The following is a 23,388-nucleotide window of genomic DNA, read 5'->3' on the forward strand; positions in this document are numbered from 1 at the left end:
TGACTTTAGATCTTTTGTCTTTTGCAATTATATTGTTTCACTCACTCACTGTTGCGTTTACATGTGTATTGTGCTCTGATGATGCTGAGTTGAAAATCAGCGAAATATTAGCTTTAATAAAACATCCTTGTGGATAAAAGTGTTTGTGGTATTGTTAATACCGTGAAAAATAAGTCACGATTAATTTACCATCTTCAGTAAAAATTCTGCCTAAGTAGCTGAAATGTTTTACATGTTCTACAGGTTCTCCGTTCACAACACAGTTGACATTTTCAACAATTCTACCTATTTTCATTGTCTTTGTATTTTTAATGATGACCTTCATACCATATCTATTACAACAGCTATTCAATTTAGTCAGAGCATCTTGCAAACTTGTAGCAGATTTATTTAGAAGTATAACATCGTCCGCATAAAGCAAAGTGCTGACATTAACATCTCCAATTTTGATATCATGTTTAATACCACTTTCCTTCATAATGTGATCCATATAGATAATGAATAACAGAGGGGATAATGTACATCCATGTCTAACACCAGTTTTAACATTAAACCATCTTCCTATACTTCCTTTAATTCTAACTGCTGAATTACAACTCAAATAAAGTATTGCTTGATATAATGCCCCATTGACACCATATAACTGTAGCGTATTGAATAGCTTCTCCCTTGGCACCTTCTCATATGCCTTTTCCAGATTGACAAAACTTAAATACAGATCCATTTGTTGTAAAGTGAAGATCTGATCCTGACAGCCTCTATTTGGTCTGAATCCAGCTTGTTCTTCACCAAGCTTTTCTTCCACAATTCTTCTCAACCGTTTCTCAAGTATACTTGCATAGATCTCGCCAGGAACACTCAGTAGGAAGATACCAATGAAATTCTCACATCCAATTTTATTTCCCTTTTTATATATGGGTACTATGAGAGCTCTACTCCAATCATTGGGAATTCGTCCCTCTGTCCAGGGTTTCTGAACTATGCAGTGCAGCCACTGTAAGACTTTTATAACACCATATTTCGGCATTTCTGGTCGAATATCATATACTCCCGCTGCCTTTTCACATTTCAAGCCTTTGATGGCTTTTTCTACTTCAAGTATGGATATATATTCCTGACTGCATGCTTGCTCAGTGTTTTTTACCATTGTGCTGTCATCACTACTTGTTTCATTTAGCAGTTTTTCAAAGTAATTACTCCATACTTCAAGGATATCTTTTTCTCCTGTTTTCATGTCACCTTTATCATCTCTAATTCCTTTTACAGCACTCTTTCCTCCATTCCTAAGCTTCTTCAACAAAAACCAGAATATCTTACCACCTTGATATTTATTTTCTATGTTCTTGACAAAGTCTTCCCATGACTTTTGTTTAGCTAGTTTTACACAGTGTTTCGTTTTCTTACATTTGTCTCTGTATTCTCTAAGAATGCATGCTGACTTATTTGCCAGGAACTTCTGATATGCTTTCTTCTTTTCCTTCACGGCCTCTTTAACTTCCTGTGTCCACCATGGAGTTCTGATTTTTCTATCCTTGCAGACTTCACCACATGCCTCTCTGGCTGAATCAATCAGGGTTTTCTTCAAATCTTGCCACTGAATCTCCAAGGTTTGGTTCCTGTTCTCAAACTCTTTCATTTTTTCTTCAATAATCTTTGTGTATTTTAGTCTACATTTCACATCTGAGAGCTGCTTAACTTTTATTCGCTTTAAAACTTTCTTACATGTTATTCTTTTCAATATGAAATTCAATTTTATCCTACTCAAGACTAAATAGTGATCGCTTCCAATTTCAAATCCTCTGTACACTCTGGTGTCCCGCATCAGGGAGAAAACATCACTATGAACAATAACATAGTCAATGAGACTTTTCTTATTCCTAGCCTCTTCTCTCCATAAATATGTGCATATTTTTATGTTGGAACATGGTGTTAGTAATAACCAATCCATGTCCTGAGCAGAAATCCAACAGGTATTTGCCATTATTATTAGCTTTCCTCTTTTCTCCAAATTTTCCCAAAACATTTTTGTATGTCTGACAATCACTTCCTACTCTGCTATTTAGATCCCCAACAAGGACCAACTTTTCCTTTTTCATCGTGTCAGTTGCTTTTTCTAAAGCATCAAAAAATTCCTCCACTTCTACCTTAGTAGAACCTTCTGTGGGACCATAGGCACAAATAAGTCTCATTGTCCAGTTCCCCATTCTCATATTTGCCCACATCACTCTACTTGAGACTGCCTGCCATTCAAGAAGATTAGCCTCGTATTTTGTGTTGAATACTATGGCTACTCCTTCTTTTCCTTGATTGTGATTTCCTGAATATAAAATTTTGTATTTATTGCTCAGAAAGATCTCACCAATTTTTGTCTTTTTTGTTTCAGTCACCCCTATTATGTCAATCTGGTACTTATCTAATTCTTCAGCCAGCTATATTTCTTTGCCATTCAGGCTTCTTATGTTGATAGTACCGATCTTTAACTCTGGTGATGTTGAGTTGGGGGTGTGTTTTCAGATTTGTTCCAGTAGCTGACTTTTCGCTGTTCGCCCTGGTTCCCTGGAGAAAACAACGGGGGCCTTGTTTAACCGGGCGACGCCCCTGCTGGCATGAAATTTTGTCATGTTGTACCATTATTTTCTATATTGGTTTAAGCCAATAGGAATACAATTTGGTCGGCTAAATCCCAAATTGCCAGCCCATCCTTGTTCTCTCAGTATCCAGGTAGATACCCAACAGGGTGCACCAAAAAAGTGAGGATTGGACATTAGGTCAGAAGCTCTGGTCGGTTCTCCGCATATACATTCTGGTCGGTTCTCAGTTATACATCTTTGACCCTTAAGCACCCCCGAATATAATTCCTTGGCATCTTTAATTTATACAAGAATAAGAATTTAAGTTTTGGCAAGACTTTCTATACTGTATGGAAGTGAATTATGGACCACAAAAAAAATGCAGAACTAAAAAGAATAGAAACTGGAGAAACGAAATTCATATGAAGGACAGCAGGCTATACTTTCTGGGACAAAAAAAAGAGAAGCACAGAAATATGCAAAGAACTAAAAATATTAGTACTGGACAAAGTATACAAATACTGAAAGAAATGGATTGAACATATTGAAGGAATGGGCAGTTCAAGCCCCCCCCCCCCCCCCCCCCAAAGATACTCTGATACTACCCAGTTTGAGAACATAGAAGTTAGGGACTCCAAGGGAAAAGATAAATGAGACCAGAACAGGCCACTGGGCCTAAATCCCTGAAAGGATGATGATGATGATAATAATATACATATCACACATCCCTAATTAAATGTATTTCTTATATATTATAATTATTTAAGAAATATTAATATTTGAGAAAAAAGTGATTAGATGCACTATGGCATCATAAATCATAGCACAGTATGATTAGAACCATTATACTATTAACCAGTCACTCTTTACTGAATAAATGTTAAACAGATATGTTATAGACATAAAAGATTTGTTATACTTACGGCTGAGCTTTCAGTTCAAAACTCCTTAGTACTGGAAGTTGTGAACACCCCTGAAAGAGAAGTTGCTAGTTTTTATGCATTTTTTTTCTTTCTACAAAATACGTAATCTATGTTTTATGTATGGTTTTCACTATAAAGATCCATAAATATTAGATGTTTAATCAGATACATTTTTTTAAATGATCTAAATCAGTGTCAGATCATATTTCATTCAAACCTGAATAATTATAAAGATATTTATTTATTAACATTGGCATTAGAATAAATTACAAACATGAAAGGATTTTTTTAATTATTAAATATATTTTTAGTTATATGAATCCAGCATACATACATATAGTATTAACAAAAAATAAAATTAAAATTTTCAAAATAAAAAAAGTTTAATGAGATGAATGAAAAATTTAGTAGAGAGTTCCAACCTGGGTTTCAAACTATCTGAGTTTAATAAATAAAGAAAGACTTAGATGTCGTTCATTATTTGTAATAATGCTTAATGGTATAAACAACAATAAGAGGAAAAAATATATTTATCAAAACACAATAATATTTTGCTGGTTTTCTACGCAGCATCATATAGTATAATGATAACTAGCACTTAGAAAAATATATAAAAATAAATAGATTATTGTAACTAAAACCAGTAAAGGAATTGCTAATATATAATTATTATATAATACCTCCAGGAAGTCCAAAGACTCATCGAGAGAGGGTACCTACTTTACAACTCTCCGTCTCCACCAATCCACCAGCCACAGCTACCTTCATCTACACCAACGGCATCTACTGCCGACCACCACCACTAGTATTTTCACAAAAAACATCCATGCCCATGGCAGGATTCGAACCTGTGGCCTTTTGGCTGGAGAGAGGATACGCTAACCACTCAGCCAACCAGGCTGGCAAAGACTCGCCAAGGGAGGGCACCCACTCTACAACTCTCCGTTTCCACCAACTACAACGAACTGCGACTACACCAATGCCATCTACTGCCCACCACCACTAGTATTTTCACAGACAATCCCAAACATCCGCCCTCACTGCAGGATTTGAACCTGCAGCCTTTCGGCTGGAGAGCAGATATGCTAACCACTCAGCCAGGTGGTTGCCAAAAAAACCTTGTCAAAACGAGAATCAAACTCAGTCCTTTTCCAATCGAAGGACGTAACATACCATTGTTTTTTCAATTGCACTACCAAGGCAAAAAAAGAATCTAAAGGCACCGATGGGATGAACTAAGCAGAGAACAACAGGGGGGGGGGGGTACTAGTAAAAAAAGTTATACACAACAAAAGATTAGAAACAATTAATTACACGTCATTTCTAGTCTTTTGTTGTTTATAACTTTATTTACTAGTACCCTGACGATGCAAGACTGATGACTTGCACAACTTTTCTACGGCTATATTGCTTATTTTTAGTAAACTATTTACCTTAAAATGTGGTCTCAATACCAAAAGCTTCCCACAGCACTGATAAGCCACAGAAACATGTTTTAATCTAGAAACTCACAGCGAGTAATTATGGTATAAAGTTACACAACTACAGAAATTATGCAATAAACATAAAAACTTCATCAACTGATTAATGTTTCTGGTTTGATGTAGAGACAATGACATTACACCAAAATTTGTGAGAAGTTATGATAACATCTAATATGTGTAATTAATTGTTTCTAGTCTTTTGTTATGTATAACGTTTTTTTTACTACTGATGATGCAAGTCTGACGACTTACGAAACTTGTAGGGTTATAATGGCTTATTTTTATTAAACTCTTTATTTACCTTAAAATTTGTCTTAGTACTGAAAGCTAAAATTAATGAACCCAATACCCCCCCCCCTACTGTAGTAGATAGCATAGATGGCCCCACCTACAAATTGGCTAAACACTTATCCAAATCACTTTTCTCCCTTACAGGTAACTCTCCCCCTCATTCATTAAAAAACTCTGCATTTCAAAACATTCATAGAAAATTAAATTTGGACAGATTCTGACATCATCTCAGTTTTCACTAATGTATCTTTGATAGAGATACCTTATTAACCCCCCCCCCCCCCCAAACATAATTGAATGATTTAGATTCACCATATTTAAAAGTTATTTCCTATGGAAAGAAAAAATATGCAAAATACTAGATAGAACTATATTATGTTGTTTTTAAGTGATAATAATTTTTCGAGTTTCATTTTCATTCTTGTTTCATATCTCGTACTTTAAATATTTCTGTGTTTTTTAAGATTGATATAATAAAAATTGATAACTTAAATGTTTTTTTTTTCACTGATTATTTTCACTTAATTAAACGCATACGGCCCGATTATTAAAAATAAAAGTTGAATGTGGCCCACGAGTCTGAAAAGGTTGCCGACCGCTGATCTAAGTAATCACCGAAAAGCATAATTTAGAACTTGTTGGTTAAATTAACTGGAATATAAATAATTTCTCACTGGAAATTAAAATTACTAACCATGGTGAACTCCAGTTTTATGACTGGTTCAGTATATGATGAAATCATTTTATGACAAACACTAATAATAAAAAAGAAGGCAGTTGAAGCTTAAAAGCTTCATATACTTCTTTATTAGAGTTTTAACACATACATGTTAGGGCAATTGTCACTCTCTCACCATTGTTACACCTGATATCTTGAGAATATAGTATTCTCAGTTATGATGGTGTAACATGAAAAATAAATAACATAAATAAAAACCCCTGCATAAAAAGGATAATTTAATTAACAAAATATTCTTGCATCCAGTATAAATTGAGTAAAATGTAAAGGTCTGTTGTTTAGTTAAGATAACAAAAGAAAAGAATGTATTAAGATATATTTATGACTAAACAAGGAATTTGTATTAAAAAAGTAGCTAACGAAGAATTAATATAGTAATGCGATTAAGAATGAAAGAGTAAAGTGCATAAGTATAAAAGAATGAGTCATGAAATACGCTATGTAAGAGGCTACAGATTAAGCATTAAGTAGAATTCTGAGAAAAGGTTTAAAAGGGGGTTAAGATAGAGGCTAACAAGAGAAATAACGGAATATCGCTTAGGGCCTATACCCGGATAGAAACTTAGTTACAAGTTGCCGATCAAAATGATGTATGGCGGCCAAATGCTACCCAATTGGTAGACAGACGGAAAACAAGTAGGAGGTGGGAAAAAGTAAGAAAGGGCGCCGTTAGGGAAGCAGCTATAAAAGGGTTGGTAACCCCCCCCCTCGTGGCTTTTTATTTCGAGGAGTAGGCTCTTTTGGGTTTTGGGGAAGACGTTTGAGTGTCAAGGAGGCTTGAGGCCTTTTTTGCCTTTTTGCGAGAAGAGAAGAAACGTTTGGATAGTTGTGGTGGTTTTAGTTTGGTTTTCTAGTGGATTTCACGGTGTTCTTGAGTGGAGAGATATGGCTTATATCCTCATGCCACAACAAGGAATCGAAGGTGAGCGGGAAAGCTATTCCCGTATTCCTATGTAGAAAGCGAAATACACCATAAAGTCATAGGAAGCTGTGAAAATGTCGATGTCCTCGTTTCAGTTAGTACAGCCTACGGCGCAGATGTTTATATAGCCCTGAATTGCAAGAAGTTATGTTCGTTCAGTAGAAGGTGAAGGCCCGTAAGTGAAGCTAAAGAAAGGTATTGTGAATTTTGTCTTATGTTAACTAGAAGTTGTTTGTGATAGGTACCATTGTCATAATACGGAACTGTTAAAGTGATTAGGGAGAAATTATAATAGGACTTTAGAATTTGATAGAGAGTGTTAAAAGTAAGCTAGCTAGTGTTGATAATTTGTGAATAATTAATTATCCTAAGAATCTTGAGTGCCTAGTGTGATGTGTAGAGAATCGGAATTGTCATAAGTATGTGCTAGAGTAGTTAGTGATTTTGTTAGTGTACTTGAAATTGAATAATCTAATAATGTGTGGTGATCTAAAATTTTTATGTTAAGTGAATTCATGTTTTGTATGAAATTTTGTGGCGGCATGATCATAGTAACTTTTGTCGAATCATAGCCCAACTACTTGTATTAAGCTAATTTTAGAGTGTAAGTAATTTAGTTGAGTATTTTGATGTGTACCATGTTTAGAGAAATAATAAACCTTTTGTTTAATGATAAGAAAAGTTGTCTGATATTGCTAATCCAATGCACCGCTTAGAAACATTCGAGCCTAACCACGCGGGGAATTAACGTTAAGAAACGGGAAGTTTAAGGAATTAATGTCGAGTAACAGGAATTAGTGTCACGACTGCAATAGTTACACTTTCAGATATTTGAGTTCTTTTCTCTGTTTATGTATAAAATATCTTAAACTAAATATCCCAAAGGGCGCAGTTAAAATACAAATACTAGGGATACTACGGGGAACAATAATTCAGATATTAGTAGAAATTTTGGTGTTGTTTTGAAGGTAGAAGTTAGGAGAATATAGACGAAGGCAGTTTGTAAGACAAACAAAATCGTAAGATAGGGACATAACACCATCACTCTATCCTGAATTTTTTGATTCAGAGGCGTAGAACTGTTTTTGTGAATACGTTTTATCATATTCATTATGACAATTCTATATATATTAGCATAAATTTAAAAATTAAAAAACACTTACTGGCCATATATCATCATTTGGAGTTCCTAATAAGTCAATGATCAAGTCTAACTGATGGATTTCAGAGTTTCCAGGAAGAAGAGGTCTATTCAATAGTAATTCTCCCAAGATGCAACCTGCTGCCCTATAAACCATTCAAAGGTATGGCATTTTTGTTTTGCTCAAAGTATAATCATATTTCTTAATTATGCACAGATTTTATTAAATTAAATAAATATCCATAAGCATGTGAATTAGTTTAGCAATTGTTGTTTTTGAAGTTTGAAAATAAGATGTCTAATAGTAAACAAATGGAGAGAAAACGGTCTTAGCAGTCAAATCACAAGTACATAAATTGCAAAACATAATTTTCATTCAATTTAATAGAGCTATATAATTAATGTATCTAGAATCAATCTAATTTCAAGATAATCACAACAAACTTCAATGATTTCCTATACTACGAGTAATTACTATTATATAAACATTATTCAGGCATTGCAACGAAGTCTGGTTCATCAAATGATGATGATGTGCAGAGAGCTCACTAATCTGCAGAATGACTACTATATAAACTCATTCACTAAGAGTGTATTCACAACCCATTTCACTCATTCATTGCTCTTGCATCAAAAATTGTAGGATTCAGCCAGTTTCCACAGATGACCTTTTTGTTTTCTTTTTCCTCTTGAATGTGCACTGAAAAAGGTCTTCTGCTATAAAATCTCTTTAGTAACTTAGATGTTTTAAGCATATCCCTCTTTTCTACATATTAACTAAACATTGAAACTTGCAAAGATTTAATCTATCCTCAAGTGGGCATTCCCCAAACTAGTCGCCACTTTAATTACTACTGAATTATTAGCACTTCTTCACATCTATAAAATCCAGTTAATCAAATCTGAGCATAGCAGTCCAGATAGGATTGTATGAAAGCCATATCAAACTTACATATCCCTATTAATCTATGTTTTTTGTTTTTTAATGTCCTGTTATTCTTCATACCATAGTAAACATCACCCATATAACAAAATTATGTGCTATAATAAACTAAAGAAGAGACCTGGCCTAAGTCCTACAGCATCAATGCTATTTTGTCGGACAGTGTAAACAGTGAAAGCCAAAACCTTAATGCTAATGAAGTGAATTCAAATGTCATCACAATCTATGTCACAAAACACAACTGTTGGGAATAATGCTGTTGGAGGTACTGAATAAAATTTTATTCATATTTTCTATTAAAACTAAAAAATAAAAGAAAAACTCGGTAAACAAAGGAAATAGAAAGAACTTGTAATGGATGAGAGAACACAAAGCACTGACAGGAACTACACAGAGCACACAAAATGACAAAATGAAAATAATAGTCTATAACCATTAAAATCAAAAATAGCCTGAAAACTTTAGCAGGCAGTCAACTTTATAATCAGCCATCTCCGGTTAGAAAGAGATGACCAAATGATGCATTAGTCAGCGGATGGGCAGGGATTAGTATAGCTGATGTCCATCATTAGGTCTCCGTCCAATTAGGAAGCTGACTTATTCACATCAGCTTTGCTAATCCCTGATGGCAGAGTATGTGTAAGCAAACAAAGTTTGCACGTGAAGTAACTTCATGATTGGGCTACTTGTATATAGAGACTGATGACCATCAATTGCCTTAGTATCCCATAATGCAATGCACAGACCTTATGCACATGTATGATGCTGTGTATTATGGAAGGGCCACCACCCAGACCAGTTTCGATCTTTGTTGAGGTCTCATCAGTGGGAGCCAGACCAAGAAGTGATACAAAGGTGGTAGTAATGCAGAAGTCATATTTCCACATACAAGTAGTCAAAAGGTATCACACCTTATTACTAAAATATGTTAAAAGTTTTTTAGCTTGGATGAAAGATGAAACCAAGAATATAATTTCTTGGCATCTTTAATTTATAGTAAAACCAAGTGAAAAAACTCTCAAAATGTCCAAAATAATAAGGTGTGACACCTTTTGGCTGCTTGTATATGGAAATATGACTTCTGCATTACTTCAACCTCAATAAAGGTCAAACTGGTCTGGGTAGTGGCCCTTTCCATATTCCATAGCATTATACATGCCTGTAAGGATAAGTGCTTTACATCATGGGATATTAAGGCCGCTATATACGAGTTGTCCTGTCATGAAGTTACTTTATGCACAAACTTTGCTTACACTTGGATAAAGGATGAAAACAAGAATATACGCGGTGGCATCAAAAAAGTTCCGAGACTAGGTTTGTAACACACCAACAGATGGCAGCACAAGGCTACACACACAGTCACAGAGAGTACTTACCTTCATAAGTCATTGTATCAAAAGACATCGTCCTGTGTACATCGTGAGCTATGCAACTAATGCTATTCTGACTACCTGCGTTACCACATCTGCGATTTCATCATGGACAGCAATTTAGAACAAAGAGCAAACATGAAATTCTGCATGAAACTGGGCAAATCTGCCACAGAGACGTTTGACATGATTCGGCAAGTTTACGGTGATGCTGTAATGAGTCATTTGAGGTATTATGAGTGACATGCATGCTTCAAGAGCGGAAGAACATCACTGGAAGAAGATGAGAGATCAGGAAGACCTTCAACGAGCTCAATCCCCAAAAATATTGAAACCATTCAGCAACTTGTGCATGAGGATCATTGGAGAACACTCCACAACATTGCTGCCATTGTCGGTTTGTCATACGGAACAGTCCAGGCAATCCTCACGTGTAATTTGAGCATGCACTGTGTTGCTGCCAAGTTCATCCCCAGGCTGCTGACCTAGGAGAAGGAACATCGCATCGAAGTCTGCCAAGAACTCCATCAGCATGCCGTGAATGACCCATCCTTCATGTCGAGGATCATTACTGGTGACGAAACTTGGGTGTACGGGTACGACCCTGAGATGAAGCAGGTCCGCAGCTCGACCAAGTGCATGCTGATCGTCTTTTTCGACATTCACGGCATTGTGCATCAAGAATTCGTCTTCAGGAGCCAGACAGTCAATAGCGAGTTCTACTGCCAGGTTTTAAGGCGTCCGAGGGAGGACATTCGGCAAAAGCGACCAGATCTGTGGCGTGCGAAAAACTGGATGCTCCACGACGAAAATGCACCCTTGTCACCGAGCTCTCCTCACACATGAGTTTCTCGGCAGAAACAACATTATCTCACTTCCGCACCCACCCTACTCGCCAGATTTGGCTCGTGTAGACTTCGCCCTCTTCTCGAAGATGAAGATCCAGCTCAAAAGTCACCGTTTTGACACCACTGCGGAGATCCAGCATGAATTGCAAAAGATGCTTGACATGCTTTGAAAAGAAGACTTCCAGGACACATTCCAAAAGTGGCAAGAACACTGTATTGATATGCAAAGGGACTATTTTGAAGGTGATAGTCATACTGGAGGCTTAATGGATTGTATTAAACTCAGAAAGGATTAAAACAGAATTTATTTCTTCTTATATATTTCCTCTCAGTAAATGAGACATCTTCAGGGATTACAAAAAAACTAATGTAACATAAAAACAAATAACACACAATACTAAGCCCAACCACGTGGGTGACACTAAAGTCCTATCTAGGGTGAGCACCCTCTAAGGGCGGTTGTAGGTGGCTGGAATGTAAAGTGGGACCTCTGGTGATAGGCATTTCCCAAATCTTAGGAAGCTTAATGCAACCATATTTGTTGAGATTCGGTTGATTTCTGAGAGCTGCTGCTGATTCTAAGAATAGTCTCTCTTTTTTGAATTTGCTGTGGTGGAACATGGTGGGTTTTTTCCATGAGATCCTGTGGGTTGTATTCAAGACATGGTCAGCCAGGCCTGACTGACCATAGTCATGTTTGCAGATGTATGACTTATGTTCCTCCAGGCGGATAGTGGCTGATCTGCCTGTCTGTCCAAAGTATGCCAGTTTACAGGAACAGGGTACTTTATAGACTCCAGGCACTGAGAGAGGAGGGAGCTGATCTTTTGTAGAGCAGATAAGGATAGCAAGTTTGCGTTGGGGCTTAAATGCTGTGTGTAGGTTTTAATTTTTTAAAATCTTGGCTATTTTTTTGGATGTGACACCACGGATGTAGGGCATGGTGATGGCATTTCTAAACTCTTTCTGAAGAAAAGACCGAGGAAAGGGGAAGGACCTGATTATTTTTTAATACCGTGATCACTGTAGCCATTGGACAACACTTTTCTCTCCAATGGCTACAGCTAAATAAAGTAATTTCTCATAAACAGAGCTAGTTTCAAAACTTTCTGATACCACCTCATAATTTCTTGGCATCTTTAATTTATTGAAGTGAGAATGATTCCCTCAATGACATGCCAATCACACTATAGGGTTCCAGACCCTCTCCTACTTGAGGATATACAGGCTTGTAGGCTTGTAGGCTGGCCATTGGTTAATGCATGGGATTGAACCACTTAGTAACGAATCTGCAGACTTCCTGATCAGTTGGCATCGAATCTAGCTACCACTTACTTTGTCAGTTCACGACTGGAGGGAGACTAAGTACAATGGTTGCAGGAGGAACTGTCAAGGTCATGTATGGTCAGGAAACTGAGTTTCCTCTGTGTGGGTGGTATGTTTACGAGTCTGTCATCTCTCATTGCATGTTCCTTTTCCTTTTTATCTCTTCTTTCCCATATTTAATGGATCACAACATATAGAAAACAACTTTACTGCAGATCACAAAAATTCTCCCACAAAAAAATAGTTCAAAAAATCATAAAACAGCAACAAAAATAAAACAAAATACCCACCAACACTAATTCTTAACAACAAAAAAAAAGTTTCTGTATCCACTTCACTAGCAATCATGGCCTAAACAACAACATAAACAATGTGCACCACCTCTAGTCATCTGAATCAGAATTACTATTCCTAGAAGAACCTCAGATGTCAACCTCAACAACCACTATCCACCTGAACTACACATTACTCAATTCCTTCTGTAACAAGGGCAGCATTTTTGCATTCATCAGAACTGACATTTCACATCAAAGATTGCAAATCTTGAATCCCCACAAGTTTGACCTGTTTCAACTCAAAATTTATCTAGCAAATCAACCTGCCACTTTCATTTGCTGTCTCTATTGCTCTCCAAACTCTGTTCCACTGCAACCTCTTCAATTCTTTCTTTCTCTCTCTCTCTTGAACTAAATTTTCTACAGTTGAAGTACCCTAATAGTGAAGTCATCCTTCTTGTGGATTCAATGTCTACAACTCACATTGGCTTCTCTTCTCTAATTTCAATGATCAAACAAGTAGGGATGCTGAGATTTGTCATTAGCAACAACTTAACAAAGATCAAATAACTTTATGAATTGTCATGTAAGACATGATAATTAGTTAAACATAATATGGATTTAATTTAAGTAAATATTTTATTGGTATCAAAATTTCACCCTAGTAACAAGGGGATCTTCAGTATGACATAAAAACAAGAATAGAAACTGGTAGATTCAACAATGAAATGCAAGAACTGTACACATGATACTAAGTCTCATGGTCTAAATACATTAGGATTATAGTAAAAATAACTTGAACTAGATTAATCAGAATAAATAAAAATTACATTAATTCTAGAGCTTGTAAAGGAGAAATATTTCCCATAAGAGGGATAATTTAAGTCCATAATTTTTAGTTAGATTTGGTCGATGTAACAAGGTTACTTTTACTAGATCCTTAATGTATTAAAACCATAACACTACGTCATGCATATGCAGTTTGCATGTTTTATTGTTGAATCTATCGGTTTCTGTTCTTGTTGTTTAATTTGAAAGTAATACTGAAGATACCCTTGATAGTAGGATGAAAATTTTATGACAATAAAATATTTATGTTAAATCCATATTATGTTTAACTAACAAACAAAGATTGTCAAACTCCCTACCAGAATACCTGACAACTACATCCAATCTGCCAACATGCTTGATCTCTTCCTAACAAGCTTCCCATCCAAATATATATTGTAGATGTTGTATTTTCCACTTGGCAACTCTGATCACAACCGCATAAATCTCCTTGCCAAAGAACAATCTTCACCCACCAGTTGTTTCTCAGTCTCATGTCCTTTGGCTACAAGAGTACCAAATGGGTAACCTCTGTGCCTTGTATTCCTCCTTCCCATGATCTGACTACTGTTTCAGTAGTCAGATAGCCAAACACTTGCTCAGATCAAATAACAGAAATCATCCTCACAGGTATGAAGGCTTTCATCCTTAATCCATCCAAAATCTTCAGCCACCATCCAAGTCTTGATTCTTAAAAAAAAGTGTACTAACACAGTAGAAGAAAAAAAAAACTCTGCATACCAAAAATGGCCTATGACTAAAACTGTGGCTGTTAACTCTGCTTATACTGCAGCTCACAATAGCTAAAAAATTAACAAATCCAAATTAGATTCTGAAAGGGCCAAATGCTGTAAATTTGCCTGTTATCCAAATGTCAATAGAGATTTAGCTTTCTGGTCCCTTGCCAAAAACCATTGGATGCAACTTTTGCCCATCCATATTATCACCACTCTCACATCCGAATGGTGCTATAGTCACTTCACCTAAAGCAGGGCTGACTTACTAGTATCACTCTTTCTTTCAATTCTTGCATTGACGACCTGGGCAAAGTTCCCAACACTCTACCAAGAACTGCTCACTCCAGGTCACCCATATTCTTCTGCCAGAAAGACATCTGAAGAATCATTAACAATCTCATGGAAACAAGGCATCTGATCCTAATGGTATCCCACCTACTGTATTAAAAACTTGTGTCCCAAAATTAACACCTATCTATATCACCTCTTCAATCTATCCTATTCAACTGACATATAGCCTACAGTATTGAAACAGACCAACATCCAGCCCATCCCAAAGAAAGGTGATAAAAGTCAGCCAATGAACTACCATCCAATTGCTCTCACTTCTGTTCTCTCTCTCTCTCTCTCTCTCCCTCCCTCTAAAGAAAGTCATCAACAGCCAACTCTTACACACCTGAAGACCCATCAACTAATCAGCGACCAGCAATATGGATTCTACCACTCTCAATCCACAGCCAATTTTCTGACATTCACCATTCACCTTTGGACTCAATTCATGGAAAAATTCAGAGAAACTCACATAGTTGCTCTTGGCATTTCAAAAGCATTTGATTAGGTTTGGCACATGGGCCTACTCAGCAAATTGCCATCGTATGGTCATCCCTCCACCCTCTGCAACCATATCGTTATCGTCAACTTGTTGCTCATTACATGTTATGTTCAATAGTTCCATTTCTCATATTTCCTCACCAATGCACGAGTACCCCAGGGTTCTGCACTTTTAATTCACTTTCTTCCTATTGTATATAAATGATCTGCTCTCAGGGACTTGAAATTCCATTTCTATATCTTTGCCAATGACCATACACTCCATTCCTCTGTTTTATGTGACAAACCATATAATGCTCAATTGTTAGAAACCTCAAGATCTACCATGGCCAATGACCTGGACTCCAATTCTCCTAGCTATATTTCAATGGGACAAGGACAACCTTGCAGAATTCAGTGCCACCAAAACTCAAAAAAGGGCTCACATCCTACTCCTAACTTTTGTAATATCCAGCTATCCAAATCTGATCAGATTTCCCTTCTTGGACTGAATTATACCTCCAGCCTTTCCTGGCCCAAACACACTTCAACCACCACAGCTTCTGCAGCTGCCCAAAAAAGAAAAAGAAAAAAAACTCAGTGTACTTTTCCACACAAGACAGTACTTCAAACCTTTACAGCTGTTAACTCTATACAAATTCCAGATCTACACAGCCATGGAATATTGCTCACATATTTGGAATGGTGCATCAGAATCCTCTTTAAGATTACTCAATTCTATCTAGAAGAGGGCAAGCTGGTTAATTAATTAATTAATTTTATGTTGGGTCCACGCATGAGAGTTTGGTTGGCCAACCTACAGTATATTAGTGCTGTGCATGGCAAGAGAATTGGTACACAAGGAACTTGTTCACATTGGATTTCAAGGCCTGAGCATTATATTCCATGGAAAACACATGGGAGGGAAGACTGTTCAGCAATACAGTAGAAGAAAGAGGAAGAAAAAATTTATCTTAATTCCCCCCCCCCTGCCTCTTTCTCTCTCTAGAGAGAGAGAGAGAGAGAGAGAGAGAGAGAGGAAGAAATTATTGATGTTAGTTCTGATGAACACTTACAAGGGGCACCTTCGCAGATGTATGATCACAAATCCACCCATACTCAAAGGATGGTGAAATTTGTGATTTGACAGAGTTAATAGCTAGTGTGGGGCAGTGGTGCACCCAGAGGGAGGCCAAGAGGCACTAGCACCCACCAAAGAAAAGGAAAAAAAAAAAAAAACCAGTAGAAAATTTTCCAAAAATCTTTTCCCAATTAAAATTCATTTTTAAAAAAAAATTCATGTTGTGTCGTGTCTTCTTTTTCTATACTACTTATGAATTAGTGATCACATAAGGTGGGAATACCCTATAGCTCTCGGGAATCACGGCTGCTGTGAACACATGGCGAACAAAGTAGTGCTTGGGCAGACCAAGCACTACTTCGTTTGCCCGAGTTGAGCCAGAGGAGATCATGGGTATCATGTATTGGCGATCAATGCAGATGCTCAGTCATGGGTTGTATGATGCGTAGTGTGTATTCTCAAATCGTGTACTCATTGCTCGTATTCTGTGCTATTTTGCATTGAATTTATTGAAAAGCATATCTTGAACTTGAAACTTAGCTTTTCATCTCTGAAGAGTAACCTTTACGGTACATAAATTCTTCAATAACATTTTAATGTTAAATTTGTAAAAGATTTTATTTTATTTTTTAGATTTTGCACTGAACTATGACTGAAAAACATACACAGAGTATTTTATTTAACTATTTCAAAAAAAAAAAAAAAAAAAAGGTGATTCAAATGTTAGTAACAATGTTGGCACTATTAATGTTGTCAATACTGATTTGGATTCAGTTTCCCCAGTCGCAGGTCAGACAAAAACCATCAAATTATCCAGAAGAAAGTGCTTTCTTAGTTATTAATAATTATCATGACAATGCATTGTTGAAAGAACAAACATTTAATTCTGATGATAATTTAGATATTGTGAAAAAGTTGTAGAAACCAGAATCAAATTTTAATTTTCCTACAACCTGTGCTGCAATTCACAACCGAGGTTTTCAATACATACGGTTTGAAACATTTACATGGCTTGTGTACGCTCAAGTTGAAAATAGTGTATACTATGAATAGTGTGTGTTTTTTGCACCTGCTAATGTTGTAATATTTGTAGATAGGCTTATGCGCTGCTAACACATGACTATTAAATTATCTAAGGAATTTAACGTATACTGGAATATTAATTAAAAGAAACCTTAATAAAGGGGTGCTTAAGGGTCAAAGCTGTATAACTCAGAGGAGACCTCCACATAGCCTTTAAAGGAATGCGGAGAACTGACCAAGGCTTCTGACCTAATGTCCAATCCTCACCTTCTTGTGGTGCACCATGTAGGATATCTACCTGGATACTGAACGACAAGGATGGGCTGGCAATTTGGGATTTAGCCGACCAAATTGGATTTTTATTGGTTAAAACAAAATAAAAAATGATGGTACAACATGACAAAATTTCATGCCGGCTGGGGCGTCGCCCGGTTAAACAAGGCCCCCGTTGTTTTCGCCAGGGAACCAGGGCGAACAGCGAAAAGTCAGCTACTGGAACAAATCTGAAAGCACACGCCAACTCAACATCACCAGAGTTAAAGATCAGTACTGTCAACATAAGAAGCCTGAATGGCAAAGAAATGGAGCTAGCTGAGGAATTAGATAAGTACCAGATCGACATAATAGGGGTGACTGAAACAAAAAAGAAAAACTGGTGAGATCTTTCTGAGCAATAAATACAAAATGTTATATTCAGGCAATGACAATCAAGGAAAAGAAGGAGTAGCCATAGTATTCAACACAAAATACGAGGCTAATCTTCTTGAATAGCAGTCAGTCTCAAGTAGAGTAATGTGGGCAAATATGAGAATGGGGAACTGGACAATGTGACTTATTTGTGCCTATGGTCCCACAGAAGGTTCTATTAAGATAGAAGTGGAGGAATTTTTTGAGGCTTTAGAAAATGCAACTGACACAATGAAAAAGGAAAAGTTGGTCCTTGTTGGGATCTAAATAGTAGAGTAGGAAATGATTGTGAGATATACAAAATATTTTGGGAAAATTTGGAGAAAAAAGCAAAGCTAATAATAATGGCAAATACCTTTTGGATTTCTGCTCAGAACATGGATTGGTTATTACTAACACCATGTTCCAATATAAAAATGTGCACAAATTCACATAGAGAGAAGAGGCAAGGAATAAGAAAAGTCTCATTGACTATGTTATTGTTCATAGTGATGTTTTCTCCCTGATGCAGGACACAGAGTGTACAGAGGATTTGAAATTGGAAGCGATCACTATTTAGTCTTGAGCAGGATAAAATTAAATTTCATATTAAAAAGAATAACATGCAAGAAAGTTTTAAAGTGAATAAAAGTTAAGCAGCTCTCAGATGTGAACTGTAGACTAAAATACACAAAGATTATTGAAGAAAAAATGAAAGAGTTTGAGAACAGGAACCAAACCTTGGAGATTCAGTGGCAAGATTTGAAGAAAACCCTGATTGATTCAGCCAGAGAGGCATGTGATGAGGTTGTCTGCAAGGATAAAAAAAATCAGAACTCCATGGTAGACACAGGAAGTTAAAGAGGCAGTGAAGGAAAGAAAAAAGCATATCAAAAGTTCTTGTCAAATAAGTCTGCTTGTGCTCTTAGAGAATACAGAGACAAAGGCAAGAATGCTAAACACTGTAAAACTAGCTAAACAAGTGTCATGGGAGGACTTTGGCAAGAATATAGAAAATAAATATCAAGAAGGTGGCAAAATATTCTGGAGGTTGTTGAAGAAGCTTAGGAATGGAGGAAAGAGTGCTATAAAAGGAATTAGAGATGATAAAGGTGACATGAAAACGGGAGAAATTACTTTGAAAAACTGCTAAATGAAACAAGCAGTGATGACAGCACAGTGGTAAAAAACGCTGACCAAGCATGCAGTCAGGAATACATATCCATACTTGAAGTAGAAAAAAAGCCATCAAAGGCTTGAAATGTGGAAAGGCAGCAGGAGTAGATGATATTCGACCAGAAATGCTGAAGTATGGTGGTATAAGAGTCTTACAGTGGCTGCACTGCATAGTTCAGAAAGCCTGGACAGAGGGACGAATTCCCGATGATTGGAGAAGAGCTCTCATAGTGCCCATATATAAAAAAGGGAAATAAAACTGAATGTGAGAATTACAGAAGTATTTTCCTACTGAGTGTTCCAGGCAAGATCTATGCAAGTATACTTGAGAAACGGTTGAGAAGAATTGTGGAAGAAAAGCTTGGTGAAGAACAAGCTGGATTCAGGCCAAATAGAGGCTGTCAGGATCAGACCTTCACTTTACGACAAATAGTCGAGAAAGCATGGGAATATAACAAAGATCTGTATTTAAGTTTTGTTGATTTGGAAAAGGCATATAACAAGGTGCCAATAGAGAAGCTATTCAATACGCTACAGTTATATGGTGTCAATAGGGCATTATATCTAGCAATACTTAGTCTTTATTTGAGTTGTAAGTCAGCAGTTAGAATTGAAGGAAGTACAGGAAGATGGTTTAATGTTAAAATCTCATGTGAGACAAAGATGTACATTATCCCCTCTGTTATTCATTATCTATATGGATCACATTATGAAGGAAAGTGGTATTAAACATGATATCAAAATTGGAGATGTTAATGTCAGCTCTTTGCTTTATGCAGATGATGTTATACTTCTAAATAAATCCGCTACAAGTCTGCAAGATTCTCTGACTAAATTGAATAGCTGTTGTAATAGATATGGTATGAAGGTCAGCAATAAAAAGACAAAGACAATGAAAAGAGGCAAAATCACTGAAAATATCAAATGTGTTGTGAATGGAGAACCTGTGGAACAAGTGAAACATTTCAGCTACTTAGGCACGATTTTTACTGAAGATGGAAAATTAAATATAGCAATAGACAACAGAATCAGCAAAGGTATGGTAGGAAGTCAACTGAATAAATTAATATATGGAATAAGAGAGAAATTAGTCGGAACACTAAATTAGCTGCATACAAGACATTGTTCAAACCAGTTTTAACTTATGGATCTGAGAGCTGGGTCAGAAGTAAAACACTTGACCAAAGACTAGAGACCGCAAATATGAGAGTCCTGAGAAAGATAATAGGCGTGAACAGATGGCGATATATTAATAAAATGAGGATATTAGGAAAGAACTTGACATTGTCAACAACCAGGAATGCGTTAGCAGAGCTAATCTCAGGTGGTATGGTCACTTAAACAGAATGGGCGAAGAAAGATTAGCAAAACAAGTGTTCTCTACCAGATTGGCTGCAAAATAAACAAGAGGAAGACCAAGATATAGGTGGATTGATTTGGTACAAAGTGCCTTAGACAATAGAAATATAAGATCTGTTAATGTTGGAGTCTTGACAAGTAACAGACTGATTTGGAGGAAGTTGAAAATTTGTTTATCACTAGGTTAGACTATAATAGATTTAGTTTAATCCTTTATCCCAGTGAGAGCAAACAAAGTTTGCACCTGAAAATATCTTCAGGACTAAATATAGTGTTGTACTATCTTATCCAGTAAGTAGTTCAACACCAAGGCAACTCGTGGCAAAGGTGGAGCAAGCTACCAGGCACTTCTAACCCAGTATCTCCCATAATGCAAAACACATTTCCTATGTGGATATGTATACTGTTATGCATTAAAGGGATTGGCCATCTACCCAGACTAGTTTCGACCTTTATTGAGGTCTCTTCAGTGGGAGCCAGGCCCAGAGCTGGAGATACCAGGCAGAAGCAGTAGCAAGTCATCTGTGCCTATGGGAGTTGCCAAAAGGTTTATCACCTTTTTTAAAAATTACTCTGGATTTAGAGAAAGATGTTGAAAATTTGTTTATCACTAGGTATTATAGTCTAACTTAGTGATAAACAAATTTTCAACATCTTTCTCTAAATCCAGAGTAATTTTTAAAAAAGGTGATAAACCTTTTGGCAACTCCCATAGGCACAGATGACTTGCTACTGCTTCTGCCTGGTATCTCCAGCTCTGGGCCTGGCTCCCACTGAAGAGACCTCAATAAAGGTCGAAACTAGTCTGGGTAGATGGCCAATCCCTTTAATGCATAACAGTATACATATCCACATAGGAAATGTGTTTTGCATTATGGGAGATACTGGGTTAGAAGTGCCTGGTAGCTTGCTCCACCTTTGCCATGAGTTGCCTTGGTGTTGAACTACTTACTGGATAAGATAGTACAACACTATATTTAGTCCTGAAGATATTTTCAGGCGCAAACTTTGTTTGCTCTCACTGGGATAAAGGATTAAACTAAATCTATTATAATGATTTGGAGGAAAATTGTAGATAGGAAGTTAGTAATGATGTAATTTTTTTCATGTCCTGTATACCCCTTGAGGGTACATGGCAGGAATTTCATGATGATGATGAACTTTAATAAATACATCCTATATTTCGGCAATGTCACATTGCCATATTCATGGGAACATACAACTACAACATGTGCATGCAAGCACTACAAAAAGCAATAGAGGCACAGAAGAGAGAAAACTAATGTTGTTCCTAGAGTCCTAAAGGTGCCCCCTAGTGGGCTATATTGGGTTGTCTTGGCTGTTGGGCTGAACTCAAGATGCAAGCTTCACAGATTTGGGGCAGTCTTATGCACCCAAATATTGTTGAGGTTAGGAAAGTTTTTAGAGCTGAGGCTGATTCCATGAACAATCTTCATCATCATCATCATCAAATTCCTACCATGTACCCTCAAGGGGTGTACAGGATATGACAGTACTACATGAAAAAATTACATCATTACTAACTTCCTATCTACAATTTTCCTCCAAATCAGTCTGTTACTTGTCAAGCCTCCAACATTATCAGATCTTATATTTCTATCGTCTAAGGCACTTTGTACCGTATCAATCCACCTATATCTTGGTCTTTCTCTGGGTCGTTTTCCTGCCAACCTGGCAGAGAATACTTGTTTTGCTAATCTTTCCTCTCCCATTCTATTTAAGTGACCATACCACCTGAGATTAGCTATGCTAACGCATTCCTGGATGCTGACAATGTCAAGTTCTTTCCTAATATCCTCATTTTTAATATGATATTGCCATTGATGCCATCTGTTCACGCCTCTAATCTTTCTCAGGACTCTCATATCTGCGGTCTCTAGTCTTTGGTCAAGTGTTTTACTTCTGACCCAGCTCTCAGATCCATAAGTTAAAACTATATTTAAATTTGCTGCAGTGTATTAACGTGGCTTTCTTCCAACGTATTCTATGGCAGGTATCCAGAGTGGCTGTCTTAGTGGAACCGGATGTAGTCTTTGTGTTTCAAAATCCTGACATTTGCCGTCCTGCCTGTTTGGCCAAAGTAGGACAGCTGCAAGGGACCTGGGTATACCCCAGGTCTAGGGGAAGTGACTGGTCTTTGGTGGAGCGAATAAGAGATGGCAATTGCTTATATGGTTTATAACAAGAAATCAGGTCATATTTTTTTAAGGTTTTGGTTAATGTTTCAGAGATTCCCCGGATATAGAAAATGGTGATGGATTTAATGTAATCTTTGTTATGAAGGGGGAGAGGGGGGTTGTGGTTAACTGTTTTTAATATTTTTTGGATTTTTGGGGGGGTTGTAGCCATTGGCTAAGAAAGTGTTAAGGATATGATTTAGTTCAGTGGTTAGGGCATTATCATCTGAACAGATTAATTTTGCCCTGTTATATAGTGTTTTTATAACCCCATATTGTTGCGAGGGGGACGGAAGATTGCTGGTGAATGTATCTGCCCATATGGGTAGGTTTTCTGTAAACAGAGAAAGCCAAGGATCAATCAGGCTGGCAAGTGATTAGAGTGCCTAGGAAAGGGAGACTGTTGTTTTCCTCTTTTTCCAAGGCGAACTGGATTCTAGGGTGTTGGTTGTTTAAGTGTGTTAAGAAAGAGTGGAGTGTATTTGAGCCATGTGGACAAATGGCGAACACATCATCAACATAGTGAAGTCAAACAGTGGGTTTTTATGGGACTGTGTTTAAGGCTTTCTCTTCAAATGCCTGCATAAAGAAGTTAGCCAGGGGTGGGGAGAGTGGTGAACCCATGGCTGTCCCTTCTATCTGTTTGTAGAATTTTCCTTGCCAAACAAAATAGCCAAG

General features: G+C 36.9%; 1 protein-coding gene across 1 annotated transcript in view; it reads right to left on the bottom strand.

The window, feature by feature from the left end:
• The window catches only part of Cdc2rk (cyclin-dependent kinase 10), a 189,696-nt gene that overhangs the window by 23,384 nt on the left and 142,924 nt on the right, over positions 1 to 23,388 (bottom strand). The window contains exons 7-8 of the mRNA XM_090397623.1: positions 8,093 to 8,216; positions 3,494 to 3,543 (exon numbers count right to left, since the gene is read on the bottom strand). Coding sequence (XP_090253749.1) covers positions 3,494 to 3,543; positions 8,093 to 8,216 — 174 coding nt within the window. The remainder of the gene's footprint in view (positions 1 to 3,493; positions 3,544 to 8,092; positions 8,217 to 23,388) is intronic.

This window comes from Typopeltis vanoorti, chromosome 9 (assembly GCF_054136105.1).
Source record: "Typopeltis vanoorti isolate ZY-2024b chromosome 9, IOZ_Tvanoo_1.0, whole genome shotgun sequence".
Lineage (NCBI taxonomy): Eukaryota > Metazoa > Arthropoda > Arachnida > Uropygi > Thelyphonidae > Typopeltis > Typopeltis vanoorti.